This window comes from Protopterus annectens, chromosome 2.part0 (genome assembly GCF_019279795.1).
Source record: "Protopterus annectens isolate FY-2018-M chromosome 2.part0, PAN1.0, whole genome shotgun sequence".
Classification (NCBI taxonomy): Eukaryota; Metazoa; Chordata; order Ceratodontiformes; family Protopteridae; genus Protopterus; species Protopterus annectens.
Genome location: NC_056728.1, coordinates 34,414,329 through 34,433,875, shown reverse-complemented (window position 1 = coordinate 34,433,875; position 19,547 = coordinate 34,414,329). Strand labels below are relative to the sequence as shown.

Below are 19,547 nucleotides of genomic sequence, written 5' to 3'. Positions count from 1 at the left end.
CCGCCTTAAAAAACTCCAGCTATACTCTGTCGCATATCGTCAACTCAGAGGCGATCTCTGCTTAACATATAAGGCCATGTCAAACCCAGAGCTGTTGGACATGCTACACTTAAAGAAATCCCAATCCCTCAGAGCTACACGCTCCAGGGATCTAAACCTTGTCATCACAATAAACAAAACATGCTGGAGGGATAGGTTCCTGACCCAGAGACTCCCCAGACTTTGGAATAGATTGCCCATACATGTCAAGCAGAGTGCCTCTTTGGACCTCTTCAAGAGGAACCTTGACGATTGGATGGGAGAAAGGAAATTCACCCCAGGGATCACGTCAGTCGCCCTGCTAGACAGGGGTCCAGGAAAGTAAATAATGTGGGAAGAAATAGCCAGGGAATTGTTATGGCTAGGCTTGTATAGGCCCTAGGGCTGATAGCCTAGTACCAACCTATGAACCTATATCTTGTGCTGTTCTATATATCTGCATATATCTTTATCTGTCAGTGCGTTTGGAGGATACATACCTGGACTGCATTAGCTATGGCAACTGCAGCTCCTGGACCTAGATGCAGTAACATAAGGATATAGTCTACAGCCATGTAAACAGTGTGTAATGCATTATCTCATTACCTTGGTCTGCCCTGTGACTGACTCTGAAATATATTATATACTGTATTACTTGTGCCTACCTCAGTTGCATGTCTTCTGCACACAGAACTCCTGCATGGTTTGTAGGCACATATTGCTTCTGCTTCCCTATACCCAGCTCTCTGTGAACTGTGAGAAAATATTTTTGTATTTTATTTTGTGCACCAGTCTTATGATTGGAGTAACAGCTCTATCAAGCTTGACTGAATATTGTAATATAATAATATTGTACCTAGTATAAGTAAAGCATTGTAGTCATTAAATTCTCTTAGCAAAAAGGAAGGGGGTGGGAATGCTTTTCTGTATTAAGTCTGTATTGAGACATTCATCTCTGGTTGGAGATCATTGCGGTGCACTTTTGTCCAAATAATTTGCATATGAAGTACAGCATATTAAATATAATTACTACGGCCAGTAAAAAGCATTTAAAGTGATTTTGCTTCATATCTAATGCTCTTGTTATTAAAAAGTTGGAGGTAGACATATTGATGATGAGCAAAATAATTTCAGACCACGTTTTGATTCACTTTTTATCTTCATCATGTATCGTATTTGACCTGAAATTTCCTTTTACAGAATAATCTCTCGAGAATGTGAAGTTAAGGCACTTACTCAGAAAAATATTCTTTATTCCAAAATGACATGCTCAGAGCCAAGTACTGTCCACATTTGATTCAAGTTTATTAATACTAGTGATCTTGGAACAGTGTATTGCCCAGAGCATAGTCTGTTTTTGAAATAAGAGGTGTAAATTGTCTTTTGGCTGTTGATATTTAAATCCTGGTATCTGCCTTTGCATTTCATTCCCTTAAAGTGATTTGTTCATAAAAATAAATGTACCTTGTCACCACAGTATGTGATGAACAATGTGCCAGTAGCATTTTCACTCCACCAGAGTTTGTTTTTGGCTGCTCCTCCTTGATAATCATTTTTGAAAAATGCCACTTTCCCCATGATTTTGTCACTGAGGCTGAGCAATAAACTTTAACGTTAGTGACATTAATTTAGGGAAAGTGTGCAGTGAGTCCATAGACTTGAATTGACACATCATCTCACATGCGTAAAGATGCACCTGTTAAAGTATCTGAACGCACCTCATGTTATTCCTCAGTTGTCGTCACCGAGGGATACACTAAATATAAAGTTTACAAAGCTTTTTTTATTAAAAATGTCTCGGATATATAAGGAATGAAAGGAATACAAGTATGTCATGGCATTTAACTTATTAAATGCCTTATTGTGCTTGGGAATATGAATAAATCAATTTAATCACTATGAAACACTACCCATGAAAGACTTTGGACAGGATTCAGAAACAGGCAAAAAATGAGAAGCATGTTTGAGGCAAAAAAAAGGCCTTTTAACTCAGTCGCAAAAGCCAGCGATTCACAGACACATTTGGTGCAGTGTGGATCTACCTCATTGATTTTTGTGTCTTGGGTTATTTGATGATTAGTTCAAGCACTAAGAAGCACTTGCTGCAGTAATCATTGCTGGTGCCCCATACATTGCTTTAGCACAGGCACCCCTCTTATTCATTATCTCATACACGCACGCATAAAAGTCTCTGGTGTCTGATGTTCACCCCTCTCCAGTATTGTAGGATTTGCTTGTTAGTCAAGGGGTATTTAGAAGTATGGTAGGGCACCTACAAACAAAAGATAAAGAAGATAATCAGATACCCTTCATAAGGGATGCTGCAACAAGCTGCTCACCAATCCACAGAAGATCAAAGGCAGATGGAAGGAGTATTTCCAGCAGCTTCTCAATGAAGGAAACCTAACAGAAGCTGCACTTCCCCAGAAATAGCCTATGGTTTGAGAAGAAGAGGAGCCCACCCTAGAAGAAGTAAGGATAGCACTAAGGAAATGAAGTCAGGGAAAGCAGCAGGCTCAGATGAGGTCACATCAGATATGATAAAGATGCAGGGTGAGATAGGGGAGAAGTGGTTCCTGAGGGTACTCATAGCAGTATGGAGAGAAAGGCGTATCCCAGATGACAGGAGAACAAGCATAGATGTGCCAGTGTACAGAAGGCACAGAAAAATTATAGGCATAGTTTTTATTCAAACTAAAGGGGTGGCGAAAGCCACATAACTATGGGCTAGGCTTATAAATGTCCTTGGGCAGATAGCCTAGTATGAACCTATGAACCTAAACCTATGAACCTATGAACAGAGGGGACATCAATCTCCTATCACATTGCATGGAAGTTCTGGAGAGAGTGATTGATAAACAGATATGCAGAGTAGTAGAATGCAAGATGGGGAAATAACAGTTTGAATTCAGATTAGGATGCAGCACAACTGAGCCAATGTTTGCAGTGAGACAGATAGTTGAGAAGAAGGTAGAGGTGAGGAAAGAGTCCAACGGGGCATTCCTAGACATTGAGAAAGCATATGACAAGGTCCCAAGAAAGCTGATTTGGGCAGTACTGTGGTGGTTTAAAGTTTCAGAAACATTGATAGAATTAGTGCAGGCTATGTGCAAGGACAAAATGACTCAAGTATGAACAATGTTAGGCCTCACAGAGGAGCTCCCAGTGGGAGTGGGTGTGCACCATGGTCCAGCTCTGAGCCGATTGCTGTTCAAACTGGTGATGGATTACATTAGCAAACAGGGTGGAGGGGACAGATCAACAAAGTTGCTGTATGCAGATGATGTGGCATTGTAGGCAAACTCTGAGCAAGAACCTCAGCAATGAATAGGTGAATGGAATGCAAAACTGAAGGCACACAGGATGAAACAAAGCACAGATAAGACAGTGATAATAGCAGCAAACTGGGGAAATCAGAAGAAACCGGGAACTGAGATAGAAAGGAAGATAGTGGAACAAGTAAATACCATCAGGTATCTTGGTGGGATGGTTGAGGAGTAGGGAAATATGAATGAAGAGGTCATAGGTAGAATTGGAGGGGCTGCAGCCACCTGGCATAGAGTTTCAGGTGTAGTCTACGACAAAAGAATGCCAAAGAAACTGAAGAGTATGGTTTACAAGACAGTGGTGCAACCAGTACTGCTGTATGGTACAGAAATTTGGGCAGTAAAGCCACAGCAGATGAGGAAGCTAGACGTGATGGAAATGAAGTGCCTGAGAAGGGTGGAAGGATGCACACTGTAGGACAGACAACGAGATGAGGACATAAGAGCAGAAGCCAAAGTAGCTGTAATTGAAGAAAAGATCAAAGAAAACAGATTACTGTGGTTTGGACACTTGCAGAGAAGCAGAAGACAGTGTGGTGAAGAAGATTTGGAACAGAGAGGAAGAAGGTAAGAGGAAACGAGGATGTCCAGCAAAGAGGTGGATTTACTGTGTGAAAGAAGATGTGTGTCAGTCAGGCATGAGTATTGAAGAAGGCAGGAGTGTAATACTGAATCGAGAGAGATGGCGACAGTAAGCACAATACCCCGGCCCCATGTAGAAATGAGAAAAAGGGGGCTGATGATGACTACAAACACACGCTTACAGGCGCTCACACATATATTCATGTATATGAGCATACAGCCACACCTCCCCGTATATCAAATCAAATACCTTTCCCTACCTAATCACACTCATGAACTCATAATCCCATTCATCCATACACACGATACAACTAGTCCACCTGTCCACTGACTAACCCCCACACTGCTGCCACCAAGGCAAACACACATTAGACATCATTTATCGCCCTGCATACACATTCTCATGCACACCCACCACTACCAGTCTGCTAAATCCCCAACCTGTTAGCGATCTCATTACTTGAAAATAGTGGTTGAATGTGAACTTTTGGCTGTGTTAATTGACATGTCTGTTAGTGGTGATTTATGCAGCCGAGCGGTTACCGTTATTTCTGAGGGAGAGCACATGATTCATTTTGCTTGTCCCCCTGAAAGCATTTACATTTTTGTTAAATCGGAAAGTGCTGTACCTCATCAGGTTAAACCACTGAGAGCTGTGTCTGAAACAAAAATAGCTACTGCCAGCAGTAGAGAATAAAGAGGGCTTACTGTTGGTGTCAGGATGTCTGAATCCCACTGTTTGTTTATTTCTTTCTTATCTTTTCTTTTATATCCTCCCCCTCAAAAAATTAGACCATATTCAAATAACATGGGAGCTACTTTTACATTGCTGAAAAATATTTTTTCCATGGAATACTAGTAAAATTACAGAAGTCCTTATTCTCACAAGTATAATTAAGCAAACCCAGAAGAGATTTTTTTATATCCTTGAATATTACCTTTTAAATCATGTACAGGACCACTTTACATCAAAATGGAATTATTAAATGTAACAATGTTAAGTTGTCAATCTCGCCTTCATTCTTGCTGGATGGGTTCGGAGCCGATCCTCGGCTCCGACTCGGCCAATACTAAAAGCTCGAGAGCTAATTCCACCGGCTCGAGGCTCCCCTATATCCCACAATGCTAGGCGGTAACTACTCGGATCTCGTTTGCCGCTATAGCTACGAGGTGCTTTTCTTACCGGCTCAGGCACGTAAGTGAATTTTTACCTTTGAGGTAGTACTAATTCCCCTTTCTTTTCTTAGTTATATATATTGTTATTGTTTGTGTTAGTTTTTAGTTCTATCGACCCTTCTTTTCGATTCCCACCCCTCTTATTGTTGTTGTTCTAGGCCTTGGCCCTTCCCTCACCCCAGTCCCTTTTCAGTTAGTGTTGTAGGGGCTTGTGTGCTTGTGTTTTTGGCTACTTATCTTTAATTTCTTAGTGTAGAGTGTCTGTGTGTGTGTTTGAGACAGCCCCTCTTCCTTAATGTCTAAGGATAAGGTCTCAGGCTTCAAGAAGTGTGACTCGTGCTGTCAGAAGATGTCTCTGACAGACGGTCACACTTCTTGTGTGTACTGCCTGGGACCTGTGCACCTGCAGGACTCATGTGCTGTCTGCCATGGTTTCAGCCCTCGAGTCCTGCAGGAGCGCAAAAACAAGCTCATCTTAAGGGGCTTGTTAAAGCCTGAAGGCCCCCCGACTCAGTCTGGGTCGGGGAAGCCTTCGAAAACTTCAAAACAGTCGACTCCTGCTCTTGAGTCGACTGTGGAGAAGTCGAAGCAGGCTTCGTCATCGGCTCCGGCCGGAGCCGATGTTCTTAGGCCTCAAACCGTTACCTCGGCTCCAGCTGGAGCCGAGGCTGATAAGTCTTCATCAGCTCCGATACCATCATCAGAGCCACTATCTAAAAAGAGGTCTAGATCCCCCTCAATCGGATCTATTCTTAAACCTCTTACCGTTACTTCGGCTCCGGCTGGAGCCGAAGCTAGTAAGTCCCCATCGGCTCCGATACCATTATCGGAGCCATTTTACAGAAAGAGGTCCAGGTCCCCCTCCATCGGATCTGTGCACTCGGCGCCAGGTTCCCCTCTCCTTTCGGAGCGGAGTCACAAAACCCATTCCTCTCGGTCTTCCAGGTTGTCAGACCATGATTTGCAGAGGGTGGTGAGTAGACTTCTTAAGTCCGAGGCACTGGCCCAAATGCTCCATAGCCCGACTCATCAGTCATTGGCTATTCCCGTCCCAGATTACATTCCTTCTCCGACTCCTTCGAGTTCGGAGCCAAGGCTTGTTGGAGCCATGACTGTCGGTGCGTCGGATCCGATACCTTCCATTTTGGCTCCGTCGTCTGCTCCGATCTCCTCTTTGGAGGGATCTTGGCGCCGGACTTCCCTCGTCGGCTCCGAGGGGGCGAGTGGCATCGGACCCTTGTCCGACCCCGCTCTCCCTCTCGGGGCTTCGGCGCTGGTGAGTTCGGCTCCGACATCAGCTTCGGAGCCGTCTCTGTCAGTGCCGGGAGGGGTCCTTGTCTCTTCGGAGCGAGGGCCTCGGGCCTTGCCTGACAGGGATGCCTTCGAGGTCATGCGGAGCGTGCTAGAACCAGGTTCTGCCCCTCAGTCGGCTCCCTCAGCTCCTCCATCTACAGTGCCTGCGGTGATTTCTACTCACCCCCTTGTCTCACACCGCAGAGAACCAACTCCTCAAGATTCCCCATTGGGAATTTCCTCCTCTTCCGAGGTCTCTCCTGACCCTGCAGGAGATCCCCCTAGGAAGAGGCAGTGCAAGAGGAAGCACATTGACTCCCCTGAGTCTGTCACCTCTGACACTGACTTAGAGGAATCCGAAGGGTCCCCTCGTTCCCCCTCTGAGGATGTCTCCTTTGCGCACATCCTTGAAATCCTCAAACAGAGGGGGAATTGGCCAGCCCTTAACCCTTCGGAGGATGAGTCAGTGTATCTTGAGGCGTTTGGTTCTCGCCCTTCTACCTCCTGGGTGTCCCCTCCCTTTGACCCCCTTATGGAAGTGGTGGCAAGGAAGGCTTGGACGGCTCCTGACTCAGTGGAACCCACCCCGAGGAGACCATCCAAATTTATCACTGCCCCCACAGACAAACAGTTTTTATCCAAAGGTGTCCCTGTTGATGCCATGGTGGTGGCTGCGGCCACAAAGAAGGAATTAGCTGATCCTTCGGTTCCTGTCCATCCTCCTAGTAAAGAATCTAGGACCATGGACAGGTATGGCAAGCGAATGTTCTCGTCAGCGACCTTTTCAATGCGGTCGCTGAACTACTTATGCCACTTCACCCGTCTCCAAAGAGATTTACTCAAGGATATGGGTGAACTGATGAAGGATCCTACAGCTGAGGGGTTCAAAGACACAATGAACTCCCAGTTGGCAACCCTAAATTCAATCGTGAACTCCTCCATGCAGCTAGTCTCGTACGCAGCAGATGGAGCGAGTAGATCCGCAGGCACAGGAGTTGCCTTACGAAGGCACGCCTGGATGCGGCTATGCAACTTTGCGGACCCTTTCAAGGCGTCCTTCACCAATTCCCCTTTTGATGGATCATCTTTGTTTGGTCCACAGGTGAAGGATACATTGACCAGGTGCGAGGTGGAAGGTAAGACTCTCTCTGCCGTAGGAGTCCATTTTTCCACCCCTCTAGACCCTATCCCAAAGGTCAGAGGGGAGGAAAGATGTGGTTCCGAAAACAATCCCAGGGAGTCTCATCTGACGCACAAGGCTGATTCCCCCCTAGAGGCAGAGGGGGGAATAATAATAGACGCCGCCCCAGAGGCAGAGGAGGTCCGCAAAACCAGGGTAGCAGAGAGGTGTTCTCTGACAAACCCTTTCAGCACCCCTGAGGGGCTGCCCGGCTGTCCGCCTTCGGAGGCAGTCGGGGGAAGATTATCGCTGTACCCAGAAGCCTGGCTTTCCCTAACTCAAGACAAATGGGTACAGTCGATCATATCCGAGGGTTACAAAATTCCCTTTATTCATATTCCAACCCAACCAAAAAGATCCCTTCCAGACGTTCCACCCGGTCTAAGGGAAAAAGCAGCATTAGAAGTGTCAAAGCTGCTGTCAAAAAGAGTCATCCAATCAGTCCCAGCAGACCAGCAAGGATCCGGAATCTACTCCAAATTCTTTTTGGTACCAAAAAAAGCAGGGGACTGGAGACCCATTCTGGATCTCAGCCACTTAAACAAGTTTGTCAAAAAAACAAAATTCCGGATGGTCACGCTACAGTCCATCCTACCCTTCTTGGGTCAGGACAATTGGATGTGCTCGATAGATCTTCAGGATGCGTACTATCACATCAAAATGAACCGACGCTCCAGGAGATATCTCCGCTTCAGGCTGGGAGCCAATCACTACCAATTCAGGGCCCTGCCCTTTGGTCTCACTACAGCCCCGGTGTTTACCAAATGCATGGCAGTGGTCACGGCTCACTTGAGGCGCCAGGGATTCCAGGTGTTTCCATATCTGGACGATTGGCTCCTTACTGCCACCACCAGACATCAGCTTTTCCTATCCAGGGATTTCACCATTCAAACCTGTCAAGCTCTAGGCATTTCAATAAATTTCGAAAAATCTGCCTTGTCGCCTTGTCGGTCTATTACTTTCATAGGCGCCAAATTAGATACACAGACCCTTTCAGCCACTCTCACAGAGCAGAGGGTTTTAGACATCCGGAACCAAGTATCCCTTCTATCGCAATTGGTCAAAGTCAAAGCCAGACTGGTATTGAAGGTACTAGGACTCATGGCAGCAGCTATTCCCCTTCTCCCCTTAGCTCGCTTTTACATGAGGATCCTCTAATGGATGCTCTTTACCCAGTGGTCCTTTCAACGACTCCCAATGTCCCACACCATACTGATAACTCAAGTATGCAAGAATCAACTGTCTTGGTGGGTCACGTCACCTCAACTTCTCCAAGGAAGACCCTTCACTCTCCCCCCTCCAGTTGCCACGTTGACAACAGATGCCTCCCTGATCAGGTGGGGGGGGGCATTATCAGGGCAGGACAGTCCAGGGCACGTGGCAACCCTTCGAGTGCCACTTGCACATAAATGTCTTAGAGATGAGAGCAGTGCTTTTAGCGTTGCAAGCCTTTCACGACTCTCTTCCCAAAGGGACTATTGCAATTCAAACGGACAACATGTCCGTGGTGTGGTACATCAACAAACAAGGCGGAACCAGATCATACCCTTTATGTCGAGAAGCACTCAGACTTTGGCAATGGGCGATCTTTTCTCAGCGTTTTCTGATAGCGACGCATATTCCCGGGAAATCCAACGTCATTGCAGACAAGTTGAGCAGAGCAATTCTCATGCCGCACGAGTGGTCTCTAAAGAAATCAATTCTAGAAGAGGTATTTCTAAGATGGGGCCATCCTTGCTGCGATCTTTTTGCTACTCCCCAAAACAGCAAGTGTCAAGACTTCTTCACGCTCTTCCCGTTACCAGGCCATCCCACCAGAGACGCTCTAGTCCACGATTGGCCCCGGGGACTTCTGTATGCCTTTCCCCCCTTTCCACTGATACCTCAACTAATTCAGAAAGCCATCGCCTTGAGAGTGACTATGATCCTCATTGCCCCTTACTGGTCTCGACAGATATGGTTCCCCTTTCTTCATCGCTACCTTTTGGAGCAGCCTTGGCATCTGGACCCAGTACCAGATCTGATTACCCATCAGTCGGGTCAGCTGCACCAATCTCTGTCTTCCCTAAACCTCACAGCGTGGTTTCTCCAATTCCTACCTTAGCCAGGCTTCCCTTAATATCTCGCTCGGTCCGAGATATCTTGATAGCCTCTCATAAATCCTCTACCCGGTGGATTTATACTAGTAAATGGAAACGTTTTTCCCTTTGGGCATCATCGAAAAGCATTGATCCTTTTACTGCACCTATCCAGTCTATTTTAGACTTTGTAGCAGAACTTTTTCATTTAGGATCTTCTGCATCAACCATTAGAGTTCAGTTGGCTGCCATATCAGATTTTCATGTTGGTGTCTCAGAATCCAGCATCATGGCTCACAAACTCTGTAAAGCCTTCTTAAGAGGTGTATTTCTTCTCAAACCTCCAATCAAAGACCCTCTGCCTCAATGGGATTTAAACTTGGTTCTGGCATCTTTAATTCTTCCCCCCTTCGAACCAGGGGCTTCATGTTCTCTGAAATTGCTTTCTTGGAAGACACTTTTTCTGGTAGCTATAACTTCAGCGAAAAGAGTATCAGAACTCCATGCTCTATGCAGTCTCCCTCCTTACTTAGTTTTTCACAAAGACAGGGTATCTCTCCGGACTAATCCATCCTTTTTACCAAAAATTTCTTCTCAAATTAACCTAAACCAGATTATTGATCTCCCCGTTTTTTTCCCTAACTATTCAAATAGGTCAGAGCAAAAGCTGCATTTTTTAGATGTTCATCGCCAACTGAGATATTACTTAGACAGAACTAAACAACTCAGGAAATATGATCAATTGTTTCTGTCATATGCAGAAGGAAGATTGGGCCTTCCAGTCACTAAAGTATCTCTGTCTAGATGGCTCACGTCTACAATTACTTTCATCTATGAGACCAGACATCAAAATTTACCCTCAAGACCTAGAGTTCATTCAACTAGGGCATTAGCTACATCCATAGCCTTTCAGGACAGGTTGCCAATAGACTCAATTTGTGCAGCAGCCACCTGGGCTTCTCCTCATACATTCATTTCACATTACAAATTGGACATGGTTTCCAGAAGCCGTGCCAATTTTGGTTCCACTGTTCTCAAGAGTCTGTTCCGATAGGCCACCCAGGATAAGGTGCTAGGGACGCGGTCCCATCCAGCAAGAATGAAGGCGAGATTGACAACTTAACATTAAGAAGTTATGTACCTATCATAACGTTCCATGTTAGTTGTCTTCTTCTCACCTTTGGTTCCACTGTTCTCAAGAGTCTGTTCCGATAGGCCACCCGGGATAAGGTGCTAGGGACGCGGTCCCATCCAGCAAGAATGAAGGCGAGATTGACAACTTAACATTAAGAAGTTATGTACCTACCATAACGTTCCATGTTAGTTGTCTTCTTCTCGCCTTCTTTCTTGCGTCCCTCCCTCCTTCCCCCAAGCCTGGACAGACCGACCGGAATTCTTTTGTGTTTCTTCCTCTGAAAATTGTTACTCCATTCTTGGAGAATAGTATTGCTTGGTATAGCTACCAAACGAGATCTGAGTAGTTACCGCCTAGCATTGTGGGATATAGGGGAGCCTCGAGCCGGTGGAATTAGCTATCGAGCTTTTAGTATTGGCCGAGTCGGAGCCGAGGATCGGCTCCGAACCCATCCAGCAAGAAAGAAGGCGAGAAGAAGACAACTAACATGGAACGTTATGGTAGGTACATAACTTCTTATTTTAAAGCAACAACAGACTTACAGTTTTAAATTGTGTAAGTCAAGTCTGAAACTGTAATCATATTTCATTTCACAACTGTATTTTTATTTACCTTCCCGGCAAACAGTTGTATTCATCTCTTATTAGCTAACAGTGGTTTTCAAGAATCAAGTTTTTAGCACTTTTTGAACAGTATCTGTTGAAATTTCATTTGAGAGGGTAGAGTATTCAAAGCCTACTCATATTTCTAAGACATATTTCAGTGTGTGTGTGTGTGTGTGTGTGTGTGTGTGTGTGTGTGTGTGTGTGTGTGTGCGCGCCCCCCCCCCATTAACTATATATACTAACTCCAGGATCGCACTACAGTGGGGGGAAAGGGCAAATACCTTTTACTTGCCTTACAGTACTCTACACGCTACCACTACTGCTGGGAATACACAAAACATCTGTCATATTACTTTAGATAATTCCCATACAAATGTAAAGAAACATACCCACATTTAAAAACAGTACAACACCACTTTCTACGTGACTGTCGGTATTCTGACAGTCAGCACTGTAAGTTACAAACATTCTTTTTATCACAAACAAGTCAAAGGTGAATGGAAACCCACATCAAGTCTATAGCTTACAATTCAGTGAAATGAGATTCAGTGAAATTAATTTTCAGTACTTTGGAAATTAGGTGATTTGGTCTCGGTGAAATGAAAGTCAGTAAAATGGGATTTTAGTGATGTGAAGTAGACCCATATATGGATATATGTATATATATATATATATATATATATATATATATATATATATATATATATATATATATATATATATATATATATATATATATATATATATATATATATATCCATATATATGTATTCGTTACCTTCATGTTTTGTCTAGAAAATACCATTTTGAAATGTATAAGGTGCTAGGTACAGGCAGTTCTGCGGAGAGATTACTTTCTGAATTTGAAAGTTGACTTGGGTAGTGACACATTTACTTAAATTTGTTGTTGGTTGCCTTGAAAGTGACCCTGTAGCAAAACAGAGCTCCAAAAACACTTTTGCCACTAGCCATCAAGGTAGCAGTAGCTGAGTAATGTCACTTTTTAATCATTTGCCAGATACACTGGTTAACACATCCAGAGATTTAGAATACAGTCCTAAAGCTACTCACCAATTTTGAGATGAGCTTCACCACAACTCAAACTATTTGAAATTCTTCCTTCTAAGGAAACTAGAGTTTGCATGAGTTGCATTAAGTAAAACTACCACCATTTGTCATGTCTTATAGGCATTGTTTGATTTTAATAAAACAGATAATGCGGATGGTGATCTGCGGGCAGTACATAGCCCTACCTAATAGTCAAAAGACAGGGAAGATTTGAAAATAAAATGAGCTCTCTGCTTTACTATGATCTCTAGTTTGCTTCCAGTAATTGAATGGTGAGTGCAGGCACTTTTACTGAATCACACATAATTGAATCTCAAGTGACTGAACACATTTGACTGAAAACACATTTGACGGAATCACATTTGACTGAATAAATTGTTGCACAGCAGTTGAAAAGAGAAAAAAAATGTAGTGATTCACTGCTTCTTAATTTTACAGTTTCAGTCAATCAATATCAAGTCAAGTGAATTTCAGTCAGTTTTGTTCAGTCAAGTGTGATTCAGTGAAAACATCTGCTACTGGGAATGGCTTGTAGTATTTCTCAGCAGTGTAATATTTTGGTGTAAAATAACTGATAATCCAGAAGTCTGTATAGTTACTACTGTACAACAGACTGCTTAACATACACAATATTAATTTATTTTCTTCATTTAATAGGGTAAGACTCGTTACACATTGGTAGGCTATTTTCAGGAGTGAAATGGGGACTACAATGGTTATATGGTTTACGTACAGTCAGTCTATTGCAAGTAGAGGGAGAGTCTCAAATCCAAAACTACAGGATGAGATGGACCAACACTTCACAATTTTAAACTCCATGCACAACCAGCTAATTGGGCTTTATGCTGTTTTGACAAATAGCATTTAAAGATATCTAAATTCAAATATCTAACGCAAATGTTATAACTGTGGTTTCTTAATTAGATGTGAATTCTAATTTCCAGCAAAAATAAATACATGAGATTCTGTTTCTCAGTTTAGAATTTTTAGGTAATATTTCTGAGATTTTAATTCCACAAGACAAAATGTGATTACTTCTGCATTCAGTCAACATCAGTAAACTCTCAAGCTTCAGCTATGCTCATTTTTGTTTGCTGTAACTACCAAATCCCAGAGTGTATCCATAGAACATCTTAAACAGTACATCATTTTCAGCACTTAGAAATGGATGAAACATGTTTTAAAGAGGCACTACAAGGACACCAAAGTATGTTTTAATGTGCTGTATTTGCACTGGAAGAATGCATGCAGTTATAATCTTATCAGGGATTAAAGTCTGCAAGTAAGAAAAAGGGCATATGTTTTCATTGCTCATTTAGATGCCTTTTTTTCAGCAGATATATTAACATATTTTGCAGCCCATGTAGATTGCAATGCTACAAAAATATATAGCTGACAGTTAATATAGTACTTTTAATTTTTCATCAATGTTTATGTTGCTGTGTTTTCCAAGATATTATGTCCCCTTGTGCTGTATACTCCTTCAGGCTGCAGTGGTTTTGACGATCACCTGGCATCCAATCAGGAGGGTGGGAGGTACAGGAATGTAGTCAACCTTGGAGCCATAAGACAAGGGATGAAGCGTTTTCAGTTCCTCTTAAACTGCTGTGAGCCAGGAACCATCCCTGATGCCTCAATTTTGGCTGCGGCTCTTGACTTGGTAAGTGACTTAACTATTACTTACTGTTTCATATGTATTTATATTTTTCTCAACAAAATAAAAGGTCATAAAAAAGTACATGTATGTGCTGCAATGTTCTGCAATTTCATGCTCTTCATTTATAATGATACCAGCATTTGTAGAGATGAAGAAAAATAAAGCTATAATATCAGGAAATGAAGCAATTTGTTGCAAGGAGGTGTATCTGTAGAGTAACCAAGCCTTTTGTTTTTCATGGATACTCATCCAAATTCACTGCATACTTTTGTTGCTAGCTCTGCTGTACACCACTGTTACATTCAGTTCATCTTACCTTGATAAAGACAAATTGACATTGATGTGGCGTATGACCAGATACTTTGTCATCCCATTCATCTGCTTTGACTGACAGGAGGTTAGCCACCAGGCAGATCCAGTCTGGCAAATTATTGCTTTACCAGGCACTCAGTCTTGAGCTTGTTTCCTGTTCCCACAATAGATCATTCTCCCTCCCTGCCTCAGATTTCATTTGCCACTTTAGCAGTGAAAATTGTATACCAGAGCCCCAAATAATTTCTTTGTTTTCTTCAGTTCAGACTAATCCCTTTTTCTGTTAAATTTTTGTTATTCTGTTTATTTCCTTTCTATCTTTTGATGAAAAAAAATATATATAATAGTAGCAGGAGTGGAGACTTGTCACTCCTTTTGGCCTTTTGGTATTTTTATTCCTTTACTCATGGTAGCCCTTAATCTTTTTTTCTGTAGAAATTATTACTATTATTATTATTAGTGTTGTTTTGTTGTTATCACTGTTAATATGTTTACTTTAGTGCTGTTTGCTACAGTAGTAGCTGTGTTTCTTCTTTTGAAGTCATGTGGACAAGAGCTTTAAGGAATGGCCCCAAAGTCCTACCCCAGGATACCCTCAATATGTGCATAACAGGCTTGTTGCCAGGCTATTTACAGGTGACCTATGAGATTTACAAGGTCGTCAGCCCACATTCCCTTTATGAACTTATTCAGAAGGGATTACTCCTTTCTTCTTCCATGGAGGTAGACAAAAGCAAAGGCAAATGCAAAGAGAAATAAAAAGATGTCAGTGAAAAACAGGACAAAGAGAGAAAGAAGGGGAGAGAAAACGGAAAAAGAAAGGTGAGGAATTGAGACTACATCCCTCATCAAAAACCCATTGTTCTACCGTACAGGTCCCTTCAATACCAATTTTCTGTATACCATTCCTGTCTCCAGTGCCAGGCCCCTCCTGCACAGAGACTATAATTATCTCTGATTATTCTTCAGTTGCTCTCTAGATATAGAACATAGTAGGTTTGTCCCTTCTTATCCACCTTCTGCCTCCTCCATCAGGTGTGCTTAGCTATTCCCGAGCAAATCAACTGTTTGACTGAGATAGCACTGTGAGCATCTTTGTGAAGGCACAAATTGAAATGGGTCTGTAGGGTGGATTGGGTTGGTCCACTGTCCATCTCCCTCTTAGGCTTCTTCCCTAGTCCATGTTTTAGCAATGGAGGTCTTAGTGGTGTCTTTCCCAGAGCCTCTTAGGTCAGCTGCTACTGGTATGGGTCACTGGTTCCGACCTTCACTTATTTGACACACTCAACTCTAAGTGTTGAAATTGATGGAGTGCTGGAGCTGGTTTCTTGACATTGAGTCCTTGGTACCATCTTCAGCTCTAACTAATTAGGAGCCATTTTTGTTGCTAGGCTCTTTGGCTTTTAAGGTGTTGGCTCCAATCTGAATGTCTGAACTGTCTGGTTCATCAGTGTTGGTGTGTCTGTCCTCAGTGCTGTCAGCATCCAGTTCAGTGGGGAATAATAAAGTTCCAGTTCAGAGGTCTCTTGGCAGATAGATTCAGGATCCGGTCTCAGTATCATTAAAAGGATGATTCCATGTACTTAAGAGAAGGCTGGGATGCTTTTTTGACATCTGTTCCACCCCTTGACTCACTTCACTTTGTTTCAATATACTTTCATCATTCTACCCAACAATAGCGCAGACCCAAAGGCTTTATCCAGCTTGCACAGAAGACTCCTGTAGAATTTTTTGGAGATTAAGTTGACTTCTCATTGGAGCCACCCAGAAAACTAACATGCCAAGTCAGGCATGTGGACTTCCTGATGGAGCCCCTCACACCTAGCTGTGACTAGGATGAAGGTGAAGAGTCCCCACAGTCCTCTCCAGAGGGTGCCAGGTTTAGCAAAATCCTAGTATTGATGCATCAGAGATACCATGGACCCCAACTTCCTTGTATGAAGAACTGCTCTTTAAACCTTTGGGTCTGTCCTGTGTATCTCCTGGCTGGTACCCCCCCCCACACACACACACACACAAAATACTGACTGCATGATGGTCCTGTTAGTGAGGAGGGCATAACAGTATCCCAACATCAAAGAAAAAACTTGTAAGCCCCCCCCCCCCCCAGAAAGGCATCACTGGAGCAAGGACCCTCTGGTGAACTGTGGATTCCATTATTGTAGCAGTGTCCAACAAAAAAGAATAGTCCAACAATATTGCTGTTCATCCTCACATCAAGGAGTCACAGTTGATGGGTAGAATAAGTAAATGAGTTTATCACTTTAGGCACATTTGCCCTGAGTTCGTTCAGCTGTCTTACACATTTGACACACTTCCAAAGAGATGTAGCTGAGCTTGTCTTGGACTTCTGAGAAAGCCAACCATGCCTGAGTCTAAAATCAGGTCGAGTCTCAGGTGAGCACTTTGTTCACTATATGGAATCTCTATATAAGACTGATACATAATGCAGATTATGGAGCAGTTAAACATTTCTGGCTGTGTCGCTGTGATTGATGTAGACAATTTCAAGGCATCCTTTGTGAATTCCCTCTCTGATGTGTCCTCACTATTTGGACAAAAAGTCAGAGACACTACTAAAGAGTAATCAGGAGGACAAAATAATTTGATATTAGGCCCTTTAAAGATCATTTAGAAGGAATCAGAAGGGGGCCTAAATCAATCTGGCTCAAGAAATCCTGGCAGCTCCCCCTTAGACTATTGTTAAGACAGGTGTGGCCACAGCAGAGTAGGCCCCATTAATGGACACCATCCTAGGAACAGCAGAAGTCCGCATAACCAAAGATTCAGAATTCATTTCTCTAGTAAAGCAGTCTTGTCATTCCTGAAGGGTTGCCTGACTGCTCCTCTCGGAAGACAGTCAGGGATCGTATGTCAGTTAACCCAGATACGTGGATGGCCTTCACACAAGGAAAATGGGTGAGGAGCATAATATCCAGAGGCAACTTTTTTTCCTTTTCCTCAACCCCAAAAATTCACTGCCTTTTCTCTTCTGGATGTTCCACCTCCACCCACCATAAGAAACTACAAGAAAAATCTAGCTGTGGTCATGCATGCTTCAGCTTTCTTATGGCCTCGTCAGCACAGCCTAAGTGGACTGTTTGGCTAACCTTAGGGTTAATAATAAGGATGTCCTGCAGGGATCATTTGCATATAGCCCATGTTATCTCTAATACAAGAGGTTTTAAGGAATCACTCAGTGGAAATGGAAAATCTAGCTTGGCTAGATTTTTCTTGTAGTTTTTACTGGTTAGTTTGTCTGTGTGACCTTGTTAATCATTGTTTTAGTTTATTTGTTATTTTGCAGACACCTTAATAGTTATGGATGTCAGCTGGGTATGACAACCCTGTTTTTTCAGTGGTTAGACAAGTTGTCCAACTTAGGTTGTGCAGACAAGGCAATAAGAAGGCTGACACAGCTACTGGAGTTTGGCCTGAATTTGTTCATAGCAGACTTAAAAAACAAAAAAAATGTGGTCATTCAGAACTGCCATATAACTAAAACACCTGATATCCGTAAGGGGTCATTTGCTTATATTCCATGTTGCCTCTAACATAAGACATTTTAAGGAACCACACATTGAAAAATCTACCCTGGCTAGATTTCTTTTGTAGTTTTTACAGATTGGTTTGAATGTGTGACCTTGTAACTTACACCAGAAGATGGCGGACAAAAAATAAACTGCTAGTTTGCCAAAACGAGGAATCCAATAGAATCCAGGAAGAATAATGCGCCTTTTCAGCAAAAAAGCAGTTCAGGTTTCAGCTTTGATACATGAGATGGCTTCCAGTAATTTTGAGGAAAAAAAACAAATCAGATATACTTAGAGGTAATAAAAATACATATTATGGTCTGAGGCAGCACTTCTTACAGGATGATCTGGCCTAATTTACAATGATTTTGTTCTATCTGTCTAGTTCGTCTAACAATTTTTAACCCCCTCCCCCTTGCCCCTTGGTTAACTTTTGAAAAATGGGTTCTTTACCCAAGGCAGATCTGAAGGAAGCCTCGGTGAATGCACCGAACTGAAAACATCTATTATCGCATAAATACTCAGGAACCTATTTTAATCTTCTTTTTATAACATCTTAAGTTTAAAAGAGAGAATATCAGTATCACACTTTTGCAACTGTGGTCATTTTCAAATGATACTATTTTTTATCTTTTTCATCTTATTTGATGGTTATCTTATCCATTTCTCTTTGTGTAAACAAATCATGGATGTTCTTGATATGCTTAGTTAGCTCCAAAATTGTTTCCTGTAACTTCATAGTATTGTTTAACTTTTTTGGCACCAAAATACACACATGTCTCCTTAACAAACTGCAGTTGTGCTGCTATGAAATAGCTAAATTTGTCTCCAGCATGCCAACTCGCACACATCTTTGCCTGGCCATTACATCTATAAACTGATTTGAGTTCCCTCATTACCTAAATTACTCCCAACTTACTCTCACCCACAAACTACTAAATAATCCAAACTACTGCCCATCCTTTCAAACTATAATATATACCCCTACTCGGCATCCTAGGTCCTCTAACAAACAACTCTTAACCATAACTAAACCCAACAAAAGAGCTGGACAATGTCTCTAGTCCAACGCCATTGCCAAAGTTTGAATGCACTCCCTCTCTCTATTACTCAACTTGACTCTTTAAAAACAATTAAATTTGCACTAAAAGAACACTATTTCAATAACCTTGTCTGTTCTTGTAGTCATATGATTAAACCACCTTAAATGTTTTGGCCACTATGCACTACAAATACTTTTACTAACTTAATATAGTTGCAGTTTACACTATCTGTCTTCGTATCCAATCTGTCTTGCTTTCTTTATTTCTGTGGCTGAATAAACAGAATTGATTAAACAGTATTCTTACTTATGAGAATATACAAGCAGAATTACTAAAAATTTAACACACTGGGTTTATTTTCTTGTATTGTATAGCTGTATAATATGTATTTATAGCTCTATAATATGTATTTATCTTCTATATCTAATTCATTTTGTGTTATGTAAAAACTTTCTTGACTTTAAAAGTTAAGTTGATGTTATGTAAAAATTTCTGTGAATGAATGGAGCTTTTTTCCCCCGAGCCTCCATTGAAAATGGGT

The 19,547-nt window shown here is 42.3% G+C and overlaps 1 protein-coding gene across 1 annotated transcript in view; it reads left to right on the top strand.

Moving 5' to 3' along the window:
* UNC80 (unc-80 homolog, NALCN channel complex subunit) overlaps positions 1–19,547 on the top strand; it is a 5,631,640-nt gene that overhangs the window by 2,568,731 nt on the left and 3,043,362 nt on the right. Inside the window, exon 21 of the mRNA XM_044060513.1 lies at positions 13,949–14,121. Within this exon, the coding sequence (XP_043916448.1) occupies positions 13,949–14,121 (173 nt within the window). The remainder of the gene's footprint in view (positions 1–13,948; positions 14,122–19,547) is intronic.